Source organism: Scleropages formosus, chromosome 4, assembly GCF_900964775.1.
Source record: "Scleropages formosus chromosome 4, fSclFor1.1, whole genome shotgun sequence".
In the NCBI taxonomy this organism is placed as follows: Eukaryota; Metazoa; Chordata; class Actinopteri; order Osteoglossiformes; family Osteoglossidae; genus Scleropages; species Scleropages formosus.
Window position 1 is genome coordinate 6,726,200 of NC_041809.1, and position 24,851 is coordinate 6,751,050.

Genomic DNA, 24,851 nt, shown 5'->3' on the forward strand with positions numbered 1-24,851 from the left:
CGAACACGAGGAGAACACGCAAACTCCAACCTAGGCTCGAACAGCCTAGGCGCTGTGAGGCAGCACCGCTACCCGTTGCGCCGGCACGCCGCCCCCTATTTACTGATGTACTGTATTTAAAAACTTGAGCTAAACTGGTAAACCTGAGCAGACCAGACCAAACCACTCTTAATCTTCTCAGTCATATTTCCTAAACGCAGACACAGTTTAATCTCAGCCGTATTATTTCCATTGCGACGGACCAAACGGAACGAACACTATTAACGTACTGTAACCCAACACACCATACAGTACAGGGGTGTGACGAGCACGTGGTGGTTCGGGCACGTCCCTCAAGTCAACAACATTACGTCCCGGGAGGGGGCGGAGTTAGGGGCGGGCTCCAACGTCCAAAAAAGGATACGCTCGCGCTCGAGTGGGCCGTGTCTCTCCTTATATGGGCACGGGCGGTCCGACGTGAGGCAAGGGACTCTCCTGTCGGCGGCGCGCCGACTGTCACGTCGGGCTCGTAGTTCGAAAAGCCGTGTGATTGTTTTCCGGATGAACGGGCACGTACTGTCCCGCCGCGCGCTATATACCCGACACTTCGAGTCCAATTTCACTGGTCGCTGGATGAGTGCGCACAGCTCCTGTGGATACACAATTACGGTAAGATGATTATTTTTTACACATAATATTGATTTGATATTCGTGTGTGTGTGTGTATTCCGCAAGACCATCAGATTCTCCATCAGCCAGACTATTTAGATATGAATGTCATATAATAAATAATAACACAGCCACTGTAATTGTGAACCTCTGGAACACCCTCCATCACTAATGTATACACTTCAAAGTGCCTAAAACCTTTATAACCACAAGTGGCACTGGTAACAGTTCAATGTACTTTACTTATTAACATGACATCTGGGTTGCGTGTTGGTGTTGAGATTTACAAGGGAATATGTCCCAGCAGTAAACTGTATTAGTATCCAAGCAGCACTTTATATTTATGATTAAACTACACACCTCTGTCTGCAGCTGATGGCTTATTCCTCTAAAGCCCCTGCACATGTACTGGTCCTGCTGAAGAACCTCAACTTTCAGAGGGCGACGGGCCAATTTTGTGACTGTGTGATCCGACTGCAGCTGAACCCTGAAAAACTGTATTTGGCTCACAGAAACATCCTGGCCGCTTCAAGCCCGGTCCTGGCCTCTCTCCTGTCCAGTCAAGGGACACTGCTGGATTTACAATTTCCAGGCCTAACACATGAAACACTGGAGCTACTGCTGGAGTTTATCTACACAGGTAGCCTGCCCCCACCTGGCCTGGAAGACTCGGTGCACTCTGCTGCTGCCTGCTTAGAAATGGAGGAACTGCTGGATGCTCTTGACTGCAGGCGGACTAATTCATCTGAGTCACCTAAACACATGGAAGCGGGTAATAAAAATATTCTGTTTAATCATTGGCAATGCTCTCAGACACGTAGACAACAAGTTCACAAGATTAAGGGTAATGTGATGAGGGCCTAAGGTATATAATTTCTTATGCATGTTAGATTTTGGTAGACTGGATGAGTAATTTTCCAGTTACTGCTGTATATACAATATTAACTTACTCTTTAGCAATTTTTAAAAAAAAAAAAAAACCATGGATTAATTTGAGTAATCAGGTTATTCTAGTTCCCAACTCTACCACTGCACAAGCACAAAGGTAGAAGAGTAAAGTTACAGAAGCACAATCAAATAACGTGGATGATGCAGAAAGCAAAAACATGCTGAACTGAAACAAAGGCCCCATGGATGCTTAAAGATGCTACATGGTTCATTGTGCATTTTTTGTGCTCTTGTAATTTTTAAATCTATTTTACAATGTTCTATGCATCTATTAATATGTTATGTACCTCAGTAAATATTTTTCTTTGTATCTGTCATTAAGTGTCTGTAAGCATGATTTAGTACACAACAGTTTATATTTTTTAATAAAGCTTTTTACATCACAGGAATGTATCTGTTTTACCATAGTGGAAACAACACAAATAATAATAATAATAATAATAATAATAATAAAAAAAAGAGGTCAGATGCAACCCAGTCACATAAAGCATTCTGCAGCCATTGCCTTTGTGATCACAGGTTAAAATACACTTGAAACACATTTCAAAAGATTATGTTAACATTTTATCTTCCAGATGAAAATGCATCATATCTAGAAAGTTTTGTCGAGGCCCAGGTGACAGGAAGGAACAACAAAACTGCATCTCACTGCCAGGCGTCAGAATGGAGGAGGCAAAGTTGTGAGGTTGTTCCTGTGATACGCCACGCAGGTGACCCGAGTCACAACTATGATGGCTGCAACACCAGGAGAAAGAGGACAGGGGGCTGTGGAAAGGAGACCCCTCGATTTGGACTTTCAGCACAGCATGATGGATTATCAGATGCCACAGGGCAGGAGTCAGTTTTGCATGGGACAAAACATCTCAAATATTGTTCTGTCATCAGAGACACTGTAAACGACAAATTTCTAGACACTCTGGATGAAACACCGCATCCACACGCTGCTATGAAGGAAGATGTGAAAACAGAAGTGCATATCAAAGGAAAAAGTGTCATCGTGAACACTATGCATTCAGAAACTGCCAATGTGTGTGTCTATACAGTCCACACTAAAGCTGAATGCTCTCCTCTGACGCAGAGTAATACTTCCACTGAAATTAGTTCATTAAGGAACTCCATTGACCAAGAAGGGACATCTGATCAAGAGGCTGTGGATACTTCTTCACACTCAGATAAAACTTCTGATGTTAACAGTCAGCACACGCTTGAGAATGGACATTTGGCAGTCATCAGTCAACTTGATAGCAAAATCTGCAATGTAACATCTCCCATGCTCCACACAGCTACCGTTGCCCAAAAAATACTTGGCAATGCTGATGGGCAAACAGCTGTGGAAAACAAGTATAACTGTTTTGTAGAAGACTGTGAATTGTCTTCAGACTTCTCTTGGGGTCTGGAAAAAAAAAGCAGTGATTGCAGACAGACATGTGTGCAACAATGTCCAAAGAGATCCATTACCCCAAATCCGCACCCATGGATTATAACGGCCAACTCTTGCACAGAAAACCATGTGGTTTCACAAAAGATTACAAAGCCAGTAACATTCACAGAGAGCCAACATGGCACCCAGAGAGACACTGGTCTGAACATACCAGATAGCGATAGAGAAAAAGAATATTTTTTCAGCCAAGAGAAAAATGAAATGTTAGACTACAAGGGCCAGGTAACCTATCATTACCTTCATAGCCGGCAACGGGAAGAAATGAGCAACTTGGAAGATGAAGGCCATGATGGTGCTATGGCGAACGTAGATGACCATGCCAGAGAGGATTCCCGCATTTCACCCAAGCACCCAGCTATGGATTCCAGTGAGATTATGGAAACCACAGAAGGCTCCAGCAACTGTTCCAGTGCTCAGATCAGTTCCATCGGCCTTGTGGGTGCCCAACAGTACAGATGTGCAGTGTGTGAGAGGGATTTCAGCCAGCGAGGCTCCCTCAACCGGCACCTGCGCTCTCACCTCGGGGTAAGGCCATACTCCTGCCCCCGGTGCCCCATGACCTTCTCCCGACAATACCGTGTCCTGGAGCATCTGCGGGTGCACCAGAGGAGCTGCCATGGGTTCCAGAGGACTGGGCCCACGTGATCGACAAGTGACATCGCTGCCTTGCACATCACATCCCCGTACATGTCAGGGGCTGCAGAGGTTGTAGTAAACCGGTGTAATTCTCACCTTGTGTCCTACCCTTTGGCCTTATGAATACTTGTGGGTGTTTCTTTGTCATTCTATGAATGGGTGTTCGTTTAAGGAAAACCCTAAACAGAAGGAGAATTCAGTTGCAACAGGTTGTAACAAGCAATTTTCAATTACTACCTCTGCCAGTAACTATAAATGCAAGAACATTCATTTGCCATCCATGGTTTTAAATTTATGTCTTTTAGTAATATACAGTATATATGAAAATATAGTGACTTTGTATTTTGAAACATCTCACTGTTCAGAAGACATGGTGCCTACAATAATTTAATTCTTTGATCTCTGCATACAAGACAAGTTTCTTCATTTACAGTTGACAACAAACCATATATGCATACTCAGCCACATACTACTGGACTACTTGATATAGTGTAAATTGACAAATATTACTTATAGTACTTCAAAAATTGAATTTTATTGTAAAAATGATTACAGTTATATTTTTCCATTTTGCAAGTACTACAATCAATAGATGCAAAAATGTGTACAAGGTTACTAAAAAGACAAGATTCAAATTGAATCATAAACAAGACTAAACACAAGTGTGGGCAATGGCTGCTGACAAACAACCTACAGAGCATAAACTTGTCAACAAATGATAGCCAAAGACAGCAACACAATTAGAAGTATGTTTGATGGACCAATTCCATTTCAGTGGTTTTTTTCTGCACTTTTGAGACCTAACAAAAGAAGTATTTTGTCAAGAGCCACATAAGCGTACTTAAAACTAACTGCAATAGTAAGCAATTTCCATCTAATTAGAATATTGAAGTGTCCCATGTTTGGCGGCTAAATAATTCCACAAACCAGTGGTAGCATGTAGCACAGTGGTTAGTGCTTCTACCTTTGGACTCAAATGACCCCAGTTTGAGTCCCACCCCTGGTGTAATTTTTCTGAGCAAGGTTCTTATCCTGAATTCTCCAGTAAAATTGTCCAGATGTGTATTTGGGTAAATCATTGTGAGTACCTTAGCATTGTAAGTTGCTTTAGAGAAGTGTCTGCTAAATAAATGCAGACCCGTGTTCAACATGGAACATATATGCATGAATTCATATTTCTGGTGGGGATCTTGCTTCATCCCATGCAGTTCCAATAGTCTTTTAAATGAAATTCATATGCCAATTATTAGTAAATGTTTCACAAAAAACTAACAGTTTTTGTAGGAATGAATATCTAGCATTTACATATATGATGACTACTTTTGTAGATGCTAATATGCAATTTTCACATTACTGTAGCACTGGGTTTTTGAGAATATTTTATATATAGTGTTGTGCGAACATATGACCTTTTTGTATGCTCTCTGAACATAATTAATTTGAAAGCAAAATGCACTTTGTTTTACTTAGTAAATACAAAATATTATGTATGTACCGATAGAACTCCATTATCCCAGTTTATGAGCCCTGAAACAAATATGTAAAAAAACTGAATTAGAACAAAGTAATATAAACTTCCTGATGTAGGGGAACCCAGACTGATGGCAGAGGCACCACCAGAACTATCCTGCAAGCGATATTATCTTGTGTATTCTTATTTTTCATGAAACACTAAATTGCATATTACACTCCTACCTTTTCATTTTCAACCTGATTATCATTTTTTAAAATCCCAAATCATGAATTAGGAAGTTATACTGTTAATAATTATTCTATACAGTATAATTTGAGTAATACTACTGTATAAGCCTTTATGCAGCTACTTGTGTAATGTAGACATATAGTTCATATGGTGGAATGTGACAAATTAACTGTGCTTTTGAATGAGTTGTCTGCATCCAAGTCTCTCTTTCTGTTGATATAAAGCACTCATTGTATCCTTATCTGAGATGCATGTCGCTTTCAAGAAAAGCTTCTGCTAAATGAATAAATGTGAACATTATAACTCAGTAATGGCAGGTTATAAGTCTTATGAAATACCTGTCTGCCTTGACAGATTGTGTTATGTGCCAAGTGCTGAAATAAGTTTATTTATGTAACCATATTTGGTAAAAACATTTTTTTTTTTTTTTGCTCTGGACCATTTAATAATTATTATTAATATAAATGGTAAGTTAGACCCAGATTACATCAAATTTAAGAAAAGCAATACATTACTCATGTAAACTGTGATGAAGATTATGTTGGTGTATATTATTTCTAACGTTAATGTATATGAAAGTGTTTTTTGTTTAAAACTAACAGGTACAGCAATTAAAGGTGTCAAAATACTGCAACATTTCCAGCGTATTTGCTTCCAAATAGTGATTTTATCTAAATAAAAAAAAGAAATAATGAAACATGAAAGGAGTCACACAACCTTGCTTGATGTCTTGACTTATTGTGTTGGGCGATTATGCATTACAACAATTGCCTAGAAAGAAAAGAAGAGTTCATTTTATGACAGCCAGCACAATGATACATTGGATTTTTGTTCTGAAAAAGTCCAAAGTTGTAATTGGTACTAAAAGAATTAATCTATCTGCTTAATGTAAAACTGTGTAGCATTCTTGTACATACACTAGCAATAAAACCAATGGATGACAACCAGTGATAATTTGACTTTTAGAAAGAATGGATATTATGCCTGCCCTAAAAAACACTTGCAACAATAAGACTGATAACTGACACCTAGGAATTCATGCTGTTCTTATAATACGTAGTATGTAGTCTGCACCTGAGTTCTTGAGGACCGCAACCCAGCTCTGGAAAATGCGCTCATCACAATTAGAATGACCATGCCCACTACGCAGTAGATAAGGAAAAGCACCTGCAAACACAAAATCTGATCCTATTAAAAAAAAAAAAAAAAAAAAGTATGAGTGTAAGTCACCAGTCACTGTCTGGATGTTTTTTCTTTTTCCTGAGATTAAAAGAATCCATTTTTATGTAAATTGTCACTGAACAGGATTTGTTACACAGCTACCATACCTACTTAAGTCTGCTATGATCAGAAACCTTCAGAGATATTAGATTAATATATATGTTCATTATTGATATTTCAGAATTTTCCATCCATCTTCTGTCCCGCTTGTCCTAAAAGGGTCGCGGTGGCAGCAGGGAGAGCAAAGAGGCCCAGCCGCCCCTGTCCCCCGCAACTTCCTCCAGCTCGACCTGGGGTATCCCCAGCCGTTCCCAGGCCAACCGTGAGATATAATCCCTCCAGCGGGTCCCGGGCTGACCTTGGGGCCTCGTCCCAGTTGGCCGTGCCCGGTATACCTCCAAAGGGAGGCGTCCGGGGGGCATCCTTATCGGATGCCCGAACCACCTCGACCGGCTCCTCTCAACGCGAAGGAGTACCGGCTCTACTCCGAGCTCCTCCCGGATGTCCGAACTCCTCGCCCCGTCACGGAGAGCGAGTTCCGGCACCCTGCGGAGAAAACTCATTTCGGCCGCTTGTATCCGCGATCTTATTCTTTCGGTCATCGCCCGGAGTTGATGACCATAAATGAGGGTAGGGACGCGGATCGACCGGTAAACGGAGAGCTTCGCCTTATGGCTCAGCTCCCCCTTCACCACTACAGACCGGTACAGCAACCACATTACCGCTGCCGCTGCTCCCAGCCTGTGGCCGATCTCACGCTCCCTTTTTCCCTCACTCGTGAACAAGACCCCAAGATACTTGAACTCCTCCACCTGGGGCAAAAACTCTCCCTTTACCTGGAGGGGGCATACCATCCTTTTCCGTGAGAGAACCATGGACTCAGACTTTGAGGTGCTGATCCTCATCCCCACCGCTTCACACTCGGCTGCAAAACGTTCCAGTGCGTGCTGGAGGCAGCCATGTGACGGTGCCAAAAGGACAACATCATCTGCAAAAAGCAGAGACGTCACCTTCCGACTCCCACACAGAATGCCCTCCTGACCTCGACTGCGCCTTGATATCCTGTCCATGAAAACCACAAACAGGAGTGGAGACAAGGCACAACCTTGGCAGAGTCCAACACCCACACTGAACAGGCCTGACTTAATGCCGAGTATGCGGACACAGCTTTCGCTCCGTTATGTACAAGGACCGAATGGCCCGCAGTAGTGGCCCCGGTACCCCATACTCCCAAAGCACCTCCCACAGAATTTCCCGGGGAACACGGTCATAGGCCTTCTGCAAGTCCACAAAACACATGTAGACTGGATTAGCAAATTCTCATGCCCCTTCAATGATCTGTGAGAGGGTAAAAAGCTGCTCCACTGTTCCATGGCCAGGGCGGAATCCGCATTGTTCCTCTTCAATCTGAGGTTCAACCATCGGCCGGAGCCTCCTCTCCAGCACCCCGGCATAGACTTTCCCAGGGAAGCTGAGAAGTGTGATGTCCCGATAGTTGGCACACACTCTCCGGTCCCCTTTCTTAAAGATAGGAACCACCACCCCAGTTTGCCAATCCAAGGGCACTGTCCCCGAGGTCCATGCAACATTGCAGAGACGTGTTAACCATGACAGCCCTGCAACATCCAGGGCCTTAAGCATTTCCGGGCGGATCTCATCCACCCCCCGGTGCTTTGCCACTGTGGCACTTATCAACTACCTCAGTGACTTCCACCAGGGAAATGGACTCTGACAGCCCGAAAGCCTCTGGCCCTGACTCCTGTAAGGGAGGCATATCACTCGGGTTTAAGAGTTCTTCAAAGTGCTCCTTCCACCTCCCGACAATGTCCTCATCAGAGGTCAGAGTTTCTCCACTCCTGCTAAACACAGCCTGAGCGAAACTCCTCCAACCCCTTCTGAGCTGCCGGATGGTTTTCCAGAAACTCTTTGAAGTCGACTGATAGTCGTTTTCCATGGCCTCTCCGAACTCTTCCCATGCCTGGGATTTTGCTTCTGCAACCGCAGCCGCCTTTTTCGCCTGCCAGTACCTGTCTGCTGAGTCAGCAGTCCCCAGAGCCAACCAGGCCCTAAAGGCCTCCTTCTTCAGCTTGACGGCTTCCCTCACCACCGGTGTCCACCAGCGGGTTCTCGGGTTGCCGCCCTGGCTGGCACCAACAAGCTTTTGGCCGCAGCTGTGCCTGGCTGCTTCCACAATGGAGGTTTTGAACACGGTCCATTCAGACTCCATGTCCTCTACCTCCTCCGGGACATGGGAGAAGCTCTCCCGGAGGTGTGAGTTAAAATCATTCCGGACAAGGTCCTCTGACAGTCGTTCCCAGCACACCCTCATTAGACATCTGGGCCTACCGGGTGTGTCAATCAGTTTTCCCCGCCATCTGATCCAACTCACCACCAGATGGTGATCAGTTGACAGCTCAGCACCTCTCTTCACCCGAGTGTCCAAAACATGTGGCCTCAAGTCAGAAGAAACGACTACAAAGTCGATCACTGACCTTTGGCCCAGGGAGCTCTGGTACCAAGTACACTTATGAGCATCCTTGTGCTCGAACATGGTGTTTGTTATGGACAAACCATGACTAGCACAGAAGTCCAATAACATTTCACCATTTGGGTTCAGATCGGGCAGGCCGTTCTTCCCAATCACCCCCCGCCAGATTTCCCAGTCACTGCCAACGTGAGCGTTGAAGTCCCCCAGCAGGACAATGGAGTCCGTAGGTGGGGCCCTGTCCAGAACCCCTCCCACCCTCTCCAAGAAGGTCGAATTGGTGTTTGTTGCATAAGCACACACAACAGTCAAAGTTTTCCTCTCTGCGACCCTAAGTCACATTGAGGCGACCCTCTCGTCCACCGGGGCAAACTCCAGCTGTATGGCAGCCAGCCGGGGGCTTATGAGTATCCCCACACCCGCCCGGCGCCTCTCACCTCGTGCAACTCCTGAGTAGGAGAGGGACCACCCCTTATTGAGGAGTTTGGTTCCAGAGCCAAAACTGTGAGTGGAGGTGAGCCCAACTATATCTAGCTGGTATTTCTCAACCTCCCACACCAGCTCCGGCTCCTTCCCCCCAAGCGAGGTGACATTCCACGTACCAAGAGCCAGTTTTCGTCGCGAGGGGCCCGTGACGCCATGCGCCACCCCGCCCCCTCCCTCTGCCAGGTATACAGAATTTTTCAGTGGTTTTTAATTCAGTTGTACTTAAATATTTTGATTAAATTTAAATATGACACTTTTTTGAGGAGGAGGTCTATTTTTGGCATGCATCTGCCATAAATTCCTCTGTTTATTATGTGTGTTATACATTTTATTGTTTTGCTTCTGGATAAAATCAACTTACATATATTAATACAGACTTTTTAAACAATAGTTTATCACTACAGTCTCCAACAGCAGCAATTTAACAAGCAAAAGTAATTTATGATGAAGCTATTAATCATGAAAGTTTTTATGCCACATAAAGTTAGTAGAAAGAAAAACAACTACAAGGAAGCTACTGAAATTATAGCACAAAATAAACATTTGAAATATCAGGGCACAGGAAGATATACACACCGTATGGTTTGATTTCCAAGCATAATCCTCATCTGTCATGTTAGACTTGATGGGAAAACGGTAAGGGCTGTAGAAACTATGGATTCTGAGAGAAGTAACAAAAAAGAAAACGAAGGCCACGAATGCTCCAATTATGGAAATGATGCTGACTGCCAGGCTTGCGGTTACCTTTGAGATAAAGAAATAGAGATTCCAATTCACACTTTACTGAGAGATTGACAGTTTATTTAACATTACTCTCAGAAAAAAAAGAGTAGCTGGCTTTGGGCATACTGTCTTAGATGTGCAATATCTCATTAATACAGAAAAAAAAAAAATTAGCTTTACAAAATAATAATACAAAGTGTCAATACTGATAACTGCATATTATGGATAGCTATATATATTTGTAAGAGACTGACACTTCAATTTAATGTTTGAGTTCTTTGTAATTCTGTCTGACAGCTAAAATACATAATCAGAAAAGAGAAGTTAAAGGGACTGCAACATCTCTACATTTAGTCACAAGATGGAGACAAAGCTTATTTGAATTTAGAAAAAACATTTAGTTGCAAGTGATCACAAGTGCAAGTCAGATCTTACCAACTTCTTGGATGTGTTTTCGTCAGACAGGATGTACAGAATCCCACTGCTGATGAACTGCAGGAATGCATGGAGACGGAACAATTACAAGCAATAGTACTGGACAACAGGAACTAACTAAAATACCCAGATTATCTGAAAAACCATCAGTCATCACAGATTATCACAGTGATAATGTATACAGTCATCCCAATATAATGGCATTAATTTGTTCTGTGAAATCCCTGTTTGGCGAATTCTTCTTGTAAGGGGATCGAAATAACACTATTTCTCATTGGAAAAACATAATGGTAATTTGATCCTCTTACAGTAATTTCATAGAATAAATTAACTGGTAGGCAAGGGATGAGTATATATTTACAAATCTGACAATTACCACATTTTATTTACAGTCTGGTTCAGGTAAATATTTGATGTTTATCTGACCAATATACACAACAAAATGATCATGATGAAAAATTGGTGAAATTAATTATCAAAAATGGATTAAAAATCAAGGTCTACTCAGCAGGCTACACAGGTTTCATTAGCAGCAATAAGAGTACAATGGTACAAAAGGCAGTAGATTCTCAAGGAAGTGAAATGCATTCAAGAACAAAACATGTAAGAAACCCAGAATACCATGATTCCAAGCCAAAATCCAGTGTAGTAGGTAGCGGCGCTCTCCAGGACATCTAGCTTCATTGGTATCCCAAGTAAGAACTGTGAGCCACCAAGGAACAGCATGACGATCTGAGCAAGAACAGAGCAATAGTGGTTTTATAAGTTCTTAGCTTGAAAATAACACTAATTGAGAACTTTTCCACGTTTTACGGAACGCCTTGGTTCATTTCATGACCACCTTTCTTGCTGCAGAAAAGGTCTTTTAATCAGAAATAACCGTTTATAAATTTGAGGACGGCAATGCTATCATTTTCAGTTTTTTGACAAACCGGAAAAGCTTTTTGCAAAGTCCAGTTCAGTTTCCACATCCTCCTGGCGTTTGTATGGATTTTCTCTCACAGCCCAGAAGGCATGTGCTTCAGTTTTACTGGTGACTCTGAATTGCCTGTAATGTGTGTGCCATCCATTCCATTGAACCCTGCCTTTTTCCCTATGTTTCCAAGACAGGTTCTGGGTAGCTTTGAATTGTACAAGCAGGTTATTGATAATGCATGATTCAGTCTACTATTAGGACTAGGTGTGAAGCTGTAGCTGCCCACATCCAATTCAAGACTCTGGTTACGGCGGCCTACAAAACCATCAACGAATATTTGCTCCCTGATATTTACAAAACCTGATCACTCGCTACACCCAAACCAGATTGTTATACTCCTTTACCTCTGATCACTTGGTGATCCCACACACAAAAGATCCTAAAAGAAAACATCAAGGTTTCTGGTTCTGGCTCCAATGTGGTGGAATGACCTCCATCTCTCAATAAAAACTGCTGAATCTCAAGATTCAAGAACAGTCTCAAAACTCATCTCTTTTGGACTTACTTCTCATTTGACCTCCTATATGCTCAAACTGGTATGTTGTCTGTTAAATAAATTTAAAAAAGCCTATATGCAGGTGCTCTTGGAATGTATACTGGTTTATATGGTGGTATCTGACAAATTAACTGTAGTCAAGAATCACCTCTCTGCATCCAAATCTGTTTGTGTGATGCACTTTTGTTTTTAAATTGTTCTCACTTTTTTTTTGGAGAAAAGCATTTCCTAAATGAATAAATGTAGCCCTGTGTTGCCGGGTAGGCTCCAGTTCCCCGCGACCCCGTATGGGACAAGCGGTTCTGAAAATGTGTGTGTGTGTGTGTAGATGAAGGGTTCATACGTAAAACCATAGAACTGAAAGAGGGTTTGTTTACTTTTTCCACTTCAGTGTAATACAGTCTCCCTGTGCACTGTTCTCCTCACCCCAGTACTTCTGGGATCCCCTCTTATGAAGCGATGGAGTGGCTTGTTCAAGCCAATAACAGTAGTCCGGGGCTCTCCGTCTTCTGTTCCTGACCTGGCATAAGGTACTGATTCCATTCTGGACTAACAGGCTGCAAAACAATATGATTATGTCCATGATGGAAACACATAAATCTATTCAAATGAACACATGCCACTTTCATATGAACATAAACATTTCCTTTCATGCTTTCAACATATGCCTTTGCATTCATAAAGGTGACAGCCAACATTTTATGATAGCATTATCTCTTCTCAAGGACTGAGATTTACCATGAAATCTTGCTCCATGTCACATTTAGTTTACATGTATTCATTTCGGTGACACTTTCCTCCAAAGCGACTTACAGTGTAAAGCTACTTATAATTACTCACTCATTTATACAGCTGAATAAATATTACTGGAGCCATTTAGGGCAACTGCCTTGCAAGAGTACTACATCTGGAGGTGGGATTTGAACCTGCAGCCTTAAACGTTTAAATCATATGTTACAGAATGTATATGTATGTGTATAACCGAGGGGTGGGCAAACTTTTTGACTCAAGGGCCACACTGGGTTTTAAAATTTGACAGACGGGCCGGGCTGGTAGCAGGTGGGGGGGGATGAACTAATATAAATTAGACGTGAAACCCATTACCTAAAAAGTAAAGAAAACGTTTATTCAATTTCAGTGGGAACAGCTGTTGGTGAACAGCGCCATCTAGTGGAATCAACAGGGTATTGCAGGAAATGAATGCGGTCTTAAGGACAATTTTGTAAATACTCGACGGGCCGTAGTTTGCCCACCACTGGTATAACCCATTTTAGCACGAATTATTCGTTTATGGGATGGTATTTTCGACTTCAGTTACAAGAGGGGAAGTTTAGACAAAGGTGTGAGAGAGAAAAACGAAAAGCACAAAAAAGTGTCATCCTCCTGCCTGACAGTTTTGAAAAGCCCGAGACGACTCACTCTAGATGGGTACAATCGGTTTTTTCTACAACCTTCATTCCACTTATATAGAAAAACACAAAACCCTACACGGTTGAAGCCAAGTTAGACGGTTTCCAAAAGTATAATTTAACGGAAACCGCAAGAAAGCGCTGACGCGACGCGGAGCTTTTCGCGAGAAAATGGCTGTGTCCCTAGCGCGCATTTATTTGGCTTTCCTCCTCCTTTTAACTCTGTGCGGACGGTGACATCGCTTTAAAACGCTGGAAATAGTAGAACCGTGTGAATAAAGAAATACACGCAGAGAAAGTGGTGGTACTGTTATGGAAATAAGTTCACAGACCTGATTCCTCGGTAGAGTTTAGTGCGCAACGCTGTTGCACAACAACTGACGCGGAGCGGAAGGGGTCGAAAATGGGCGTCGAGGAGAACTGACCATTACCGTTAAAGTTCGCTATAAAACGCTCGCTCGTCAACGGAACGTTTGAACGGAACAAAAGGGCGCCATTAGCCACCGCTATCATTCATAATATTTCAAAACTTATTCGTGTTCTCACTTTTTAACAATGGCAGCCGCGCTACGCTCGGGATGTGAAGATGCGCGGCACTCAGGCGCCCTGTGTCCCGAAAGAGGCGGGAAGCGCTAAGGGCGCGTGCCGCCTCATTATCTATTAAATTGCAATAATAATGATAATAATAATGATAATAATAATAGAAAGAAGAAGAAAAATAACATTTAACGGATAAAAAAAAGTGTCACACGACAAACAGCACCTTCAGCGGTGTATTTTTAATTGTAGACGTGTTTACACTTTTATTAAAAAGTTACATTTTCAAACACTGGTATAGCAAAATAAAGCAAACAGTAACAAAAAGCACATGAATAGGTTAAAACTTAATTTGCTGTAAATAGCATCTTGAGTAGCTGTTAAATATCCATGGCTGTAGAAACATAGATTTGTAAATTATTAGTAGCAGTGGACAAATTGAACCTGCAGTGCTAAAATCTTTACTCTGGTAAAACCAGTAGCTGTGGGGCACAGGGGTGCAGGTGTCTGGAGTAAGGGTCGTACCAGTGTTCAGGGCGCTGAGGAGCGCTTGGCCTTCTGGGATTGCTCCGCCAACACCATTCGCTCACGCATGGTGGTGAGGCCGTGCTACCGTAGCCCTCCAATTTCCGGAGGGTTGCCGGAGGACTGGGTGTACCTGCTCCACCAGTGCGATCGCACCCTGGCACAGGCATCCATGTGCAGATTTTTTCTGGCTAAACGAAGCATCATTTCACACTCTGAGGCCCTCTAACACCCTGCTAAACACAGCATTTTGATGCCGGTCATGTGTACCTGAAACAGTAAAAACTGGTCGTTTTGCGCCTTGAGTTGTTGCGTCAGGCTCCGATTTGCCGTGACCCCGCTCAGGACAAACGATTTCAGACAGTGTGCGTGTTTGTGTGTTTATTATCACAAGGAAAGTAAAAGTCACTACACTGGTTCTCAGCGGTTGCGCTCGTGAGCAGATATGACCAAAATGATACACCACTCCGTCAGGGTTTTTAAATTGTCTAAGAAATACAAATGATACTAAGATACATATACAGAAACGTTCAGAAAACAATCTGAAATAGTCAAAAATGATCTTTAGGTAATAGTCAGACTTATACTGCCAGATGTGTTCTGTAATTATTTTAAGAAGGAATGGCTTTACATCTTCAACATTTTCATGGTTTCACACTTCTATTACATTTGTATTATTTGGCATAAATAAAAGAATCAGATGAGCAGTTTTTTGTTTGAAACAAATTTCTTGGATAGACTTTAGCCAGAGGTTACAATTTCATATTCTTTTCAGCTATTATCCAGGGAATCAGTTGTTACATTTTATTGCTAATAATTGTTAAATACAAGTTATTTTATTGATTTTGTTAACTGTTATTTAGCTAAATGTTTCAGCATGTTACATTGATGAGGTTAAATCAAAAAGTATCCACAAAAATGCCTCTTAATTGGAATGCAGATACTTTTGACTCATCCTCATAGTTTCACCTGTTTATTTTCATAGGTACTATAAACTGAACTATATAAATGGAACTATAAATGTTAGTTATATTTTTCAATTAGTTTTTGAGCTTACTGTATACATGATGTGTTGAAAACAATAAAATTACAAAATCTTGTTTTACAATGCTTTTTTCAACAGGTTACTGTGTTGAGTTAAGCAGGATAAACAAAATCTGAATGAGTACAGGTATATATATTCCAAAACGAATGGTTTTTTTAAAGAGTGTGTTTAAGGTATGCTCACATTAGAACGGTATGGAGAAGTAGCATAAAACCTTTTCTGTGCTTCAGTTTCCACGTGGTTGTCTTGCTGATTGAGGCAGAAGCTGAAAAGGCGTTGCCAGGCTTTGGCTACTTTCTCGAGTTATTGTTGTGGACGATTATGCATTATGACAACAGCCTAGAAGGTGCAGACAGAGGAAGGAGTTATTTAATTATTTTATGCACACTTGCACATTGACAGCCATAGTCAGGATATTACTAACTTCTAACACTGTTACCAACATGAGCAAAATGACTCTTACTGCTGATGGTGTGCAGTTGTGTAGCTTCACGCTGTAAATACCCAACTTGACCAAGTAGGACAACTGTTACCTAGTATTACTATGACTTCTACTGCTGCAAAATCCAAATGAAAATTATGGCTGAACTTAGAAAGCTGACGGTTACAGTGAGATGACTGAAACTTATTAGAAACTGGATGAATTTGTCTTAGAGTTTTATTATATACCTGTATGTATTTGCATTTTCCTAGTATGTTGATTATGACTCTCTATTGTTGTGACTCAGTTCTGTAAATAATTTTAAAAAAGTGTGTATCTGGGATGAATGTTAGGTTAAACTTCATGAGGACAAAAAAAAAAACAGAACTTAAAAAACAACAATTCATCGCTATACCTGTGTTTTAACTGATCGCAAACCCGCTCTGGCAAATGCGGTTATAACTATAAGAAGTACAGCTCCAACAAAGCAGTAGAAAAGCAAAACTCCCTCCACAGCTGCCAATTGCTCCTATGATAAAAGACAAAAATACACAGAGACATTATGGGACAGAACACATAATAACAGAAAATGCATTCTAATTAGACTAAATTAACACTTCTGTATATGAGCTCAGGTTCTAGTTAAAAAAAAAAAAAAAAACTCCAAAATGTTGTAGGGTCTGTTGTACCCATAGATAAGGTAGCTCCACCAAATGACAATGACAAAAAATTGTGAACGGGTAAAACCTGCTTACTGTGCGTTGACCAGTTCATATATGCAGTGTATGTACCTGTTGAAAAACTGAATATTAAAGATCCAATATGCTAGTGAATTAAGTGGAAATATCTTTCTGATGATGAGCATACCGACCCTAGCATATCATCCCGCAATGCAGCCAATCTCTCTGACATCTCTACCAGGACGACTGGTCACAATCTACAACAAAGCCTTTCCAAGACTGAAATCCTCCATCTCCAAGCTGGTCATTCCACCTGTTAGAAGCTCTCTTATCTCAACAGGCTCTGGAGAACACACTCATCTCACCCTCACCTTCAGTTAAAAGCCAGGCAGGCAGTAACAATGAGCTGTAGTCTTTTCTTCTCCCAGCATGCTGCAGACATAACCCATTCATGCAAATGTCTTCTCTTCAACATTTGGAGAATCTGTCAGGACTTCACAACATATTCTAGCCAGCTCCTGGTCCAGGCTACAATGGGAATTCATCCAGACAACTGCACTTCCCTCCTGCTTGGTCTTCTGTCCTTTGCCATTAACTCTCTTAAACTCTTACAGAATGCTGTAGCTTAAGTTGTGTTCGCTTCCTCAAAGCAATCCCATGTTCTCCTCATGGCTTTCCAGATCAAGCTGGAAACTCTGGTTAAGATGTAGTATGAGACTGTCAAAGGATCAGCACTTGGACAATGATAGGGCCTGATAATGATGTGCAACCCAGCTAGAATACCGTGTTTCTCCATCTTTGGCTGCCTGCTTGTCCCCATAAGAAGGGGTCTGAAACTGAAAGATCCCTGGGTCTCAATCTTTGTCTTGATGTGGTAGAATGAGCTCCATCTGTCTCCCAGAACTGCTGAAACCCAAGCTCCTGGCAACTTTGTAAATTTGCCCATCACCCTCTTTTACTTTTATCTACAGATTTGCAATTTGTATATTACTGCTATAGGTAGCTATTGGAACATATAGCATGGTCTAGGACAATGGTGGTAACCAAAAAACAAGTTGTGTTTTACTAATCATGTATATCTATATTGAGCCCTCTGCTATGGGATGTACTTCAGCCTGCTCTGAGATGTATGCTGCTTTGGAGAAAATCATCTGTTATATGCATAAATGATACGTTATATCATAACTGCTTTATAAATAATTAATAACTTAAAAAGATAACTAAAAACATTAACGTTAAACGCACCGCATGATATGCACTCCAGGGGTCGCCCTCATTTGTCAGATTGTAATAGATAATATCGTAATCAGGGTAATAGATATCTATCCGCAGCATTTTCCACATGCTCATCAGGTATTCAAAGAAAGACAGGACAGTTGCGATTATGGACACTATGCTCACTGCCATGCTTGCTGTTACCTAGGAGACAGACAAAGAACAGGAAATGAAGAATACAGATATGGAGCAATATTGAATAAAAGCCACTATGCCATCATACAGTTGTTTTACACACCTTGTCATGTAAAAGTTAAAAAAGTTAAACAGGAAGGAGTGAAACTGCTGGCAGCAAGTGGCGTTTTGTAACGAGCAGGGGCTGGGAAATCTGGTGTAAACAGACCTGGAGCTAATACTTAAACTTATGATGGGGTTCTGTTCCAATGACCTTGTCGTAATCTGCAGATCCCCTTATATTGTTTTGCACATAAAACTATAAGTATGTATTAAATTATTAACATGCATGAATGCTATATTATAAAAGGACTTTGATATATTTTTTTTTACTAATTTCATATATTATTCATGTTAAAATAATAATGTAATACACACACACACACACACACACACACACACACACACACACACATTTTCTGAACCGCTTGTCCCATATGGGGTTGCGGGGAACCGGAGCCTACCCGGCAACACAGGGCGTAAGGTCGGAGGGGGAGGGGACACACCCAGGACGGGACGCCAGTCCGCCGCAAGGCACCCCAAGCGGGACTCGAACCCCAGACCCACCGGAGAGCAGGACCCGGTCCAACCCACTGCGCCACCTGCGCCCCCTAATAATGTAATTATATAAATTAATTATAATATTTCACTTTGATATATTTTTGCTTTTTCTAAGTCTTCTGTGATCTGCTTTTTCTTTTCAGCACCACCAGAACATTCACTTTTTTGCTTACTAGACACTGTGAGTAAAAAGCAACAAAGGGAATCACAAACGAAAAGTTTTGTCAGTGAAACACTGACTGAGATCGAAACAATAACAGATATTTCTGTACAGGAGGTGGAGTGGTTGCCATTAGAAGTTACAATCAAACACTGGGACTTTAAAATGATATAATAAGATTAATGGGACAGTTGTCTTAAGTCGCATTATGTTGCAAGTAAAGGATCTGTACCTTGTTTAAGTACTTTACATGTGGAACAATTAGCCGAAAGAGGTACCATCTCACTTACTACTAGATGATGCTAAAATTCTGAAATACATGAGAAAAATCAGATTTTTAAAAGAAAAGGTGATGATGGCATAGCACACTTATTTATTTAGCCCCTATCTTTTCTCCAAATCAACATTTACCCTTTCATACAGCCGGAGGTCGGATTCAAACATGGTTCCTCGAGAACAAGATGACAGCTCTAACCAGTACTCTACAAGCTGCCCACGTGCTGAAACACCAGACTATTTCATCTGAAAGTGTTTCACATTTCATTGCCGATGAAGGTGACTACGTGTTAGACGCCAAAAAGAGACATACAGTCGTATGTCTGACCTGAAGGTGAACAAAGTGAGTGAGGGAAAGATGAATCATTACCTGCAACCAACTGCGGAGGAAAAGAAGCAGAAAAAAAGATTTTTTTATAAAGATGTCATATGAAGCCCGACGGGTTAAGAGATCTTGATGTGTGAGTGACTCATCTTTCTATGAAATAACAGCTATTTCAAGAGAAGTAATGAACTGTAAAAACAAACCAATGTTACCATTTGACAACTGTCAAACTCTTGCATAGTTTAAGCAGGGTAAGTGCAGCTCTAGGGTGTGTCAACTACTCTAATTGGAATTTCTGCATTCTTTCGTATGTGGAAAGTTCACCATGCCTGCAGTTAGTAAAGACAATGAGGAAAAAACACATGCAGACACTCACCAGCTTTTTGGATGGACTTTTAGCAGACAGGATGTACAAAATACCAGTGGCGATAAACTGCAAAAAATTGTGATATTGGATGAATTTAACATTGGATCCATTTCCTAAATGGAAAATGATATTGCAATGATCCAAAATTAAACCAAAGATGGGAAAGCACACTTGACGAAATTTTTAGAATTCCTAAAACTTGACATGCATTTTGGCAGGATGCCTTCATCCTTCATCAATGTAACGTGTCTTTATATGTAATATGACCACTAGTTTAAATGATGACATGTCCCCGCACTGTTCTCTGTGATAGTCTTCAATTCAAGTGGTTTTTTGCCCTTATTAATACTTTTTTCAAAGCTTTAAGAAGCTCTTATTGTTTTTTTGTCTTTATTGTTTTTGCTCCAATTCAGTTTCTTTATTTAGATCTATTTATTGAGATGTTATTTTTCAGTTGTCCTATTATGTGATCTCAGAAGTGTATATGTCATTGTTTACACAATGTATGCTACCGTGATGGTGGAACCTCACCAAAACACATCGTATGTTACAAGAGGTACAAGTTTTTTATTTGAAAGTGCTCTCCCATCTCTGCTTTAATTTCATATATGCCAGGGGGGTTCTTAGCACTCAAAGCTTTAACAGATTTTTATACTCATCTGAACATGTCTTCTGTTTTTCAGTAAACGGTCACAGGTTAAAATAATGGCAGTAGACTTAATGTAGTACTAAAATTTATTCATTATCAAAACCACTTGCTTTATGTAGGGTCCTAATTTAGAGTACATTTACATTTATTAATTTAGCAGACGCTTTTCTCCAAAGCGACTTCCAATGAACTCTATGTAGTGTTATCAGCCACTTGTAATCAGTTCACCTAAAACACGTTTTTGTAATGTGGGAGGAAACATATGTGAACATGTGGAGAATATGCAAACACCACACAGGCTGAGCCAAATTCAAACCCCTTTATAACAGTACCGTGCACCTGGGAAACTGAGCCCGGACTGACTTAAAGAAGAAAGCTGAGTCGTATTTCTGGCGGGTTAAATATCTGAGTCTGGCAGAACCAATGGTATTGACTAATTAATTTTATAAGTCTGAGAAAGATCAGAAATATATTGTATGTCTGCTTCAAAATAATAATGATCAAAAGTTTCCTATAGCAAAACCAACAGAAGAGAAATCTTAAACAAGGACTGAAATAAGTCATGTGGTTAAATGTTGAAACTGTAGGATCATGTCAGCATAAAACACCAAGCAATGATAAAAATGGTAAAACAATAACCCCTTCTGGCAAGTGTACTTCACTCAGAGATACAACTTGCAGAAACCCCAACAGACCAGGATCCCCAACCAGAACTGGGTGTAACTCTGGGATGAGTTTTCCAAGAGATCGATCTTCATCGGTATCCCAATTAAGAACTGCGATGTGCCGAGGGAAAGCATCACGATCTGAGCAAAGAAAGAGAAAGACAGTCCTGTTTTGTATTTGTTAAATACACTTTGATGTTAGAAAAACATAAATCAATGACCTAGGTCCATGATCTATTGCCTTAAACACACACACTTTCTGAACCGCTTGTCCCATATGGGGTCGCAGAGCCTAACCCAGGGTATAAGGCTGGAGAGGGAGGGGACACACCCAGGACAGAACACCAGTCTGTCGCAAGGTACCCCAAGTGGGACTCGAACCTCAGACCCATGGGAGAGCAGGACCTGGGCCAATCTACTGCGCCACTGCACCCCCTCTCTTAAGCATATAATCTTCAAACTCAGGTTTGTCAAAACCTGCAGCTAAATTAGTCTGGTGTATCCCTCTCTCACAGAAGTTGGACAGGCAGCTCAGTATGTCCAGCACATATTACTTGTTGTTACAGTGTGTTGTGCTGTTAGTATGTAACACACACACACACACACACACACACACACACACACACACATCATCTAAAACCACTTGTCCCATACGGGGTCGCGGGGATCCAGAGCCTAACCTGGCAACCCAGGGCAAAAGGCTAGGGGGGAGGGGACACACCCAGGATGGGATGCCAGTCAGTCACAAGGCACCCCAAGCAGGACTCGAACCCCAGACCCACCAGAGAGCAGGACCCAGTCCAACCCACTGCGGCACTGCACCACCATGCCCCCCTCTAGTATGTAACAGTAAAAATTAAATCTAACTGACCCTGTTCAGAGCTGTTTTAGTTAACGCTCACTGTTCTAGGAACGTATCTCGAATGCGAACTGGGGTACAACTGTATTTTACACAGATAGATCATTTTACTTCAGCAATGAAACAGTTCTGTTAACTTCAATAATTTTCTTAAAAACTGTAATACCTTATGAAGCAAGCCAAACTGAGAGAATAAAAAATATAGACACGTATAATATACACATTAGGTATTGCACTAAAAGTTAGTTTGACATGCAGTTTGTCCTGTACTCTGTTCTTCTCACTCCGATACTGCCGGGTTCCCCTCTGAAGAAGCGATAGAGCGGTTTGCTTGTGCCAGTCACTGTAGCCTGGGGTTCAATATCTTCTATTCTTGAGCTGTCATCAGTAACTGGCTCCATGTTAGAATAAAGGCCTGTAACAAAAAAAAAATCATAAAATTTCTCTTTGTACTTAAGTGAACAAAATCCTGTGTTTACTCACCATGCTGACAGACAGCCTGTAAAGCAAGCATTACCCAGCTGTAAAAATTTGTAAATAGTTGTTTGGTACCTGAACACTGTAAGCTGCTTTAGAGAGAAGTGTCAGTTAAATGAGTAAAAGTGACTGGAATTAGAGTCATTCCATTTAAACTGGAACGGTAATTAATGGAATTCAATGCTGGAATGGAGATGAACCAGCACACCCAGACACAACGCACCAATTCATTTAGTTCTACAGTGTTTACAGCTCCTATCTTGTGTTTGGGACTGATTTTATTTTGGGAATGATTTTAATCGTGCCAGTGAATGGAATTGTACTGTTACCATGGAGACGAAAGCATAGATAATGAAGAATGTCAAAATTGGCGAGAAGATGATGAAAATTTCACATGCTTATGGGATGAATCAGCCAACAACTGGCACAGAATGGAAGTTCTATTTTCAGGAATTTTTAATAATTTCTTTTTTTTTCATTTTAATGCAGCTTTAAGATAAAACATTAAGAAATGTGTTGCAACAAATGTTTTGGTTACTGTGGCCACATCTGAGCTTTCACAGACCCTAACCCAGTAATAAACCCGAGACAACGGTGTTACTAAAATTTTACTGATTGACACGTCGTGATATGTGCTGTGATGGACTGGCATCCCATCTAGTCCGCACTCTTTCTTGTGCCTTGAACCCCTTGCTTCCAGGACAGACTCTGGTCCACGGTGACCCTGACTTGGACACGAGGTTAAGGAAAGTAAAGTGTGAAGTTAGAATTACTGCCTTTAGACCCGAAGGTTGCAGGGTTGAATCCCATCTCTAGCTGCAGTACCTTCTAGAAAACTACTTACCCTAAATTGCTCTGGTAAAATGACCCAGCTGTAAAAATTCATAAATAGTTGTTTGGTAAAAAAGTGTCACCTAAATGAGTAAAAGTGACCGGAATTAGAGTCATTCCATTTAAAATGGAACAGTAATTAATGGAATTTAATGCTGGAATGGAGATGAACCCAAGTGCAGAGTTTTTTTACAAGCTAAGAGTGAAATTGGTGGCCTGTGGAATGATGGCAAAGTGAAGGTGTACAGAACATTACACTACTTGAGCAAGGTACTTACCCTAAATTGCTCTGGTAAAATTACCCAGCTGTGTAAATTGGTAAACAGTTGTATTGTACCTTAACACAGTAAGTTGCTTTGGAGAAAGTGTCAGCTAAATATATAAATGTAAAAGCCTTTGTGTCTCAGTTGTGCTTTGACAGTGAGGAGCCAGAACGGACACAACATAATTAAGCATTAAAAAACGAGTTGCTGCTAAAACAAGTTGTTGTTTTTTTTAGCAGCAACTCGTTTCTTAATACTTCATACTGTAACGACCCGCGTTACTGTTTTAGGCGGGAAACCTGTTAAATATAGATCGTTGCATTATGGGGAAAAATGTGACATTAAGTGTGACCGTGTTTACGAATCAATGTAAAAAAAAAAAGGTAGAAAAAGAAAGCCTGGACCACTAGGGTGTGAAGGTTAGTTGGAAGTGCAGCTTTTTAAAGAAACTGGGTCTGCTGGCCGAGAACATTATTTCTCTGCGTGCCAGTGTTCAATAAAACGTTCGGGATAAACGCTGCTCCAGCGTCCTTCTTCATCCCCGCTTCAAGATACAATTTGCTCGGTCAGGATAGTGTTTTCCACGTTGACGTTCCATCCAAATTATGTCTACTACACCCACACAAAAAACTCCCAACCCAAAATTCCCCCCGTTCGCCAGAGAATTAAACAGCCACGCAAGTAAATTATTACGAGCGCATAAAATAGCAACGAAACCGATCCGCTGGTTTTCTTATTTTCCGGATTTACCGCTTTTCCCACCAACGTAAAGACGAATCCAATATCCCGCACAGCCAAAACGGGGCTCGGCGGCTCCAAAATACTACAAAAGCTATAAAAGAAGGAGTGAACGCGGCGTCAGCGGCGGGTCGTACTCGGAATTCGGCGGAGCTACACGACGTCGACGACAGCGCGCACTCTGGGCTGCGCCCTCACTAGCGGCGTCTAACACACTGACAATAATAATAATAATAATAATTATAATAACAGTTGTGATAGCAATAATGATCGTAATAACAACGGAACATGTTTAATTATAGAGACGCAGCGAGGCGGAGATAAAAAAGAGAAAAACTCACAGAGGCGAAAGCGCCGGGGACGGAATAACGGACAGAGGACACGGCGGGATTACACAAGAGTGAGAGGCGAGCGATG

At 41.5% G+C, this 24,851-nt stretch overlaps 2 protein-coding genes across 2 annotated transcripts; one reads left to right on the forward strand and one right to left on the reverse strand.

The window, feature by feature from the left end:
• LOC108932842 (uncharacterized) lies at positions 1 to 6,004 on the forward strand. The gene is made up of 3 exons (XM_018749478.1): positions 1 to 648; positions 1,021 to 1,420; positions 2,172 to 6,004. Exons 1-3 carry the CDS (start codon positions 541 to 543, stop codon positions 3,680 to 3,682), a joined length of 2,019 nt encoding a protein of 672 aa, XP_018604994.1. The 5' UTR covers positions 1 to 540; the 3' UTR covers positions 3,683 to 6,004.
• Positions 6,005 to 6,097: 93 nt separating this feature from the next.
• LOC108932746 (uncharacterized) lies at positions 6,098 to 24,851 on the reverse strand. Its single transcript, XM_018749314.1, has 12 exons — positions 24,776 to 24,851; positions 22,410 to 22,540; positions 21,297 to 21,407; positions 19,962 to 20,018; positions 18,060 to 18,233; positions 16,550 to 16,663; positions 12,624 to 12,746; positions 11,347 to 11,457; positions 10,726 to 10,782; positions 10,144 to 10,311; positions 6,450 to 6,563; positions 6,098 to 6,146 (listed from the first exon to the last, which is right to left on the reverse strand). Exons 2-12 carry the CDS (start codon positions 22,524 to 22,526, stop codon positions 6,111 to 6,113), a joined length of 1,182 nt encoding a protein of 393 aa, XP_018604830.1. The 5' UTR covers positions 22,527 to 22,540; positions 24,776 to 24,851; the 3' UTR covers positions 6,098 to 6,110.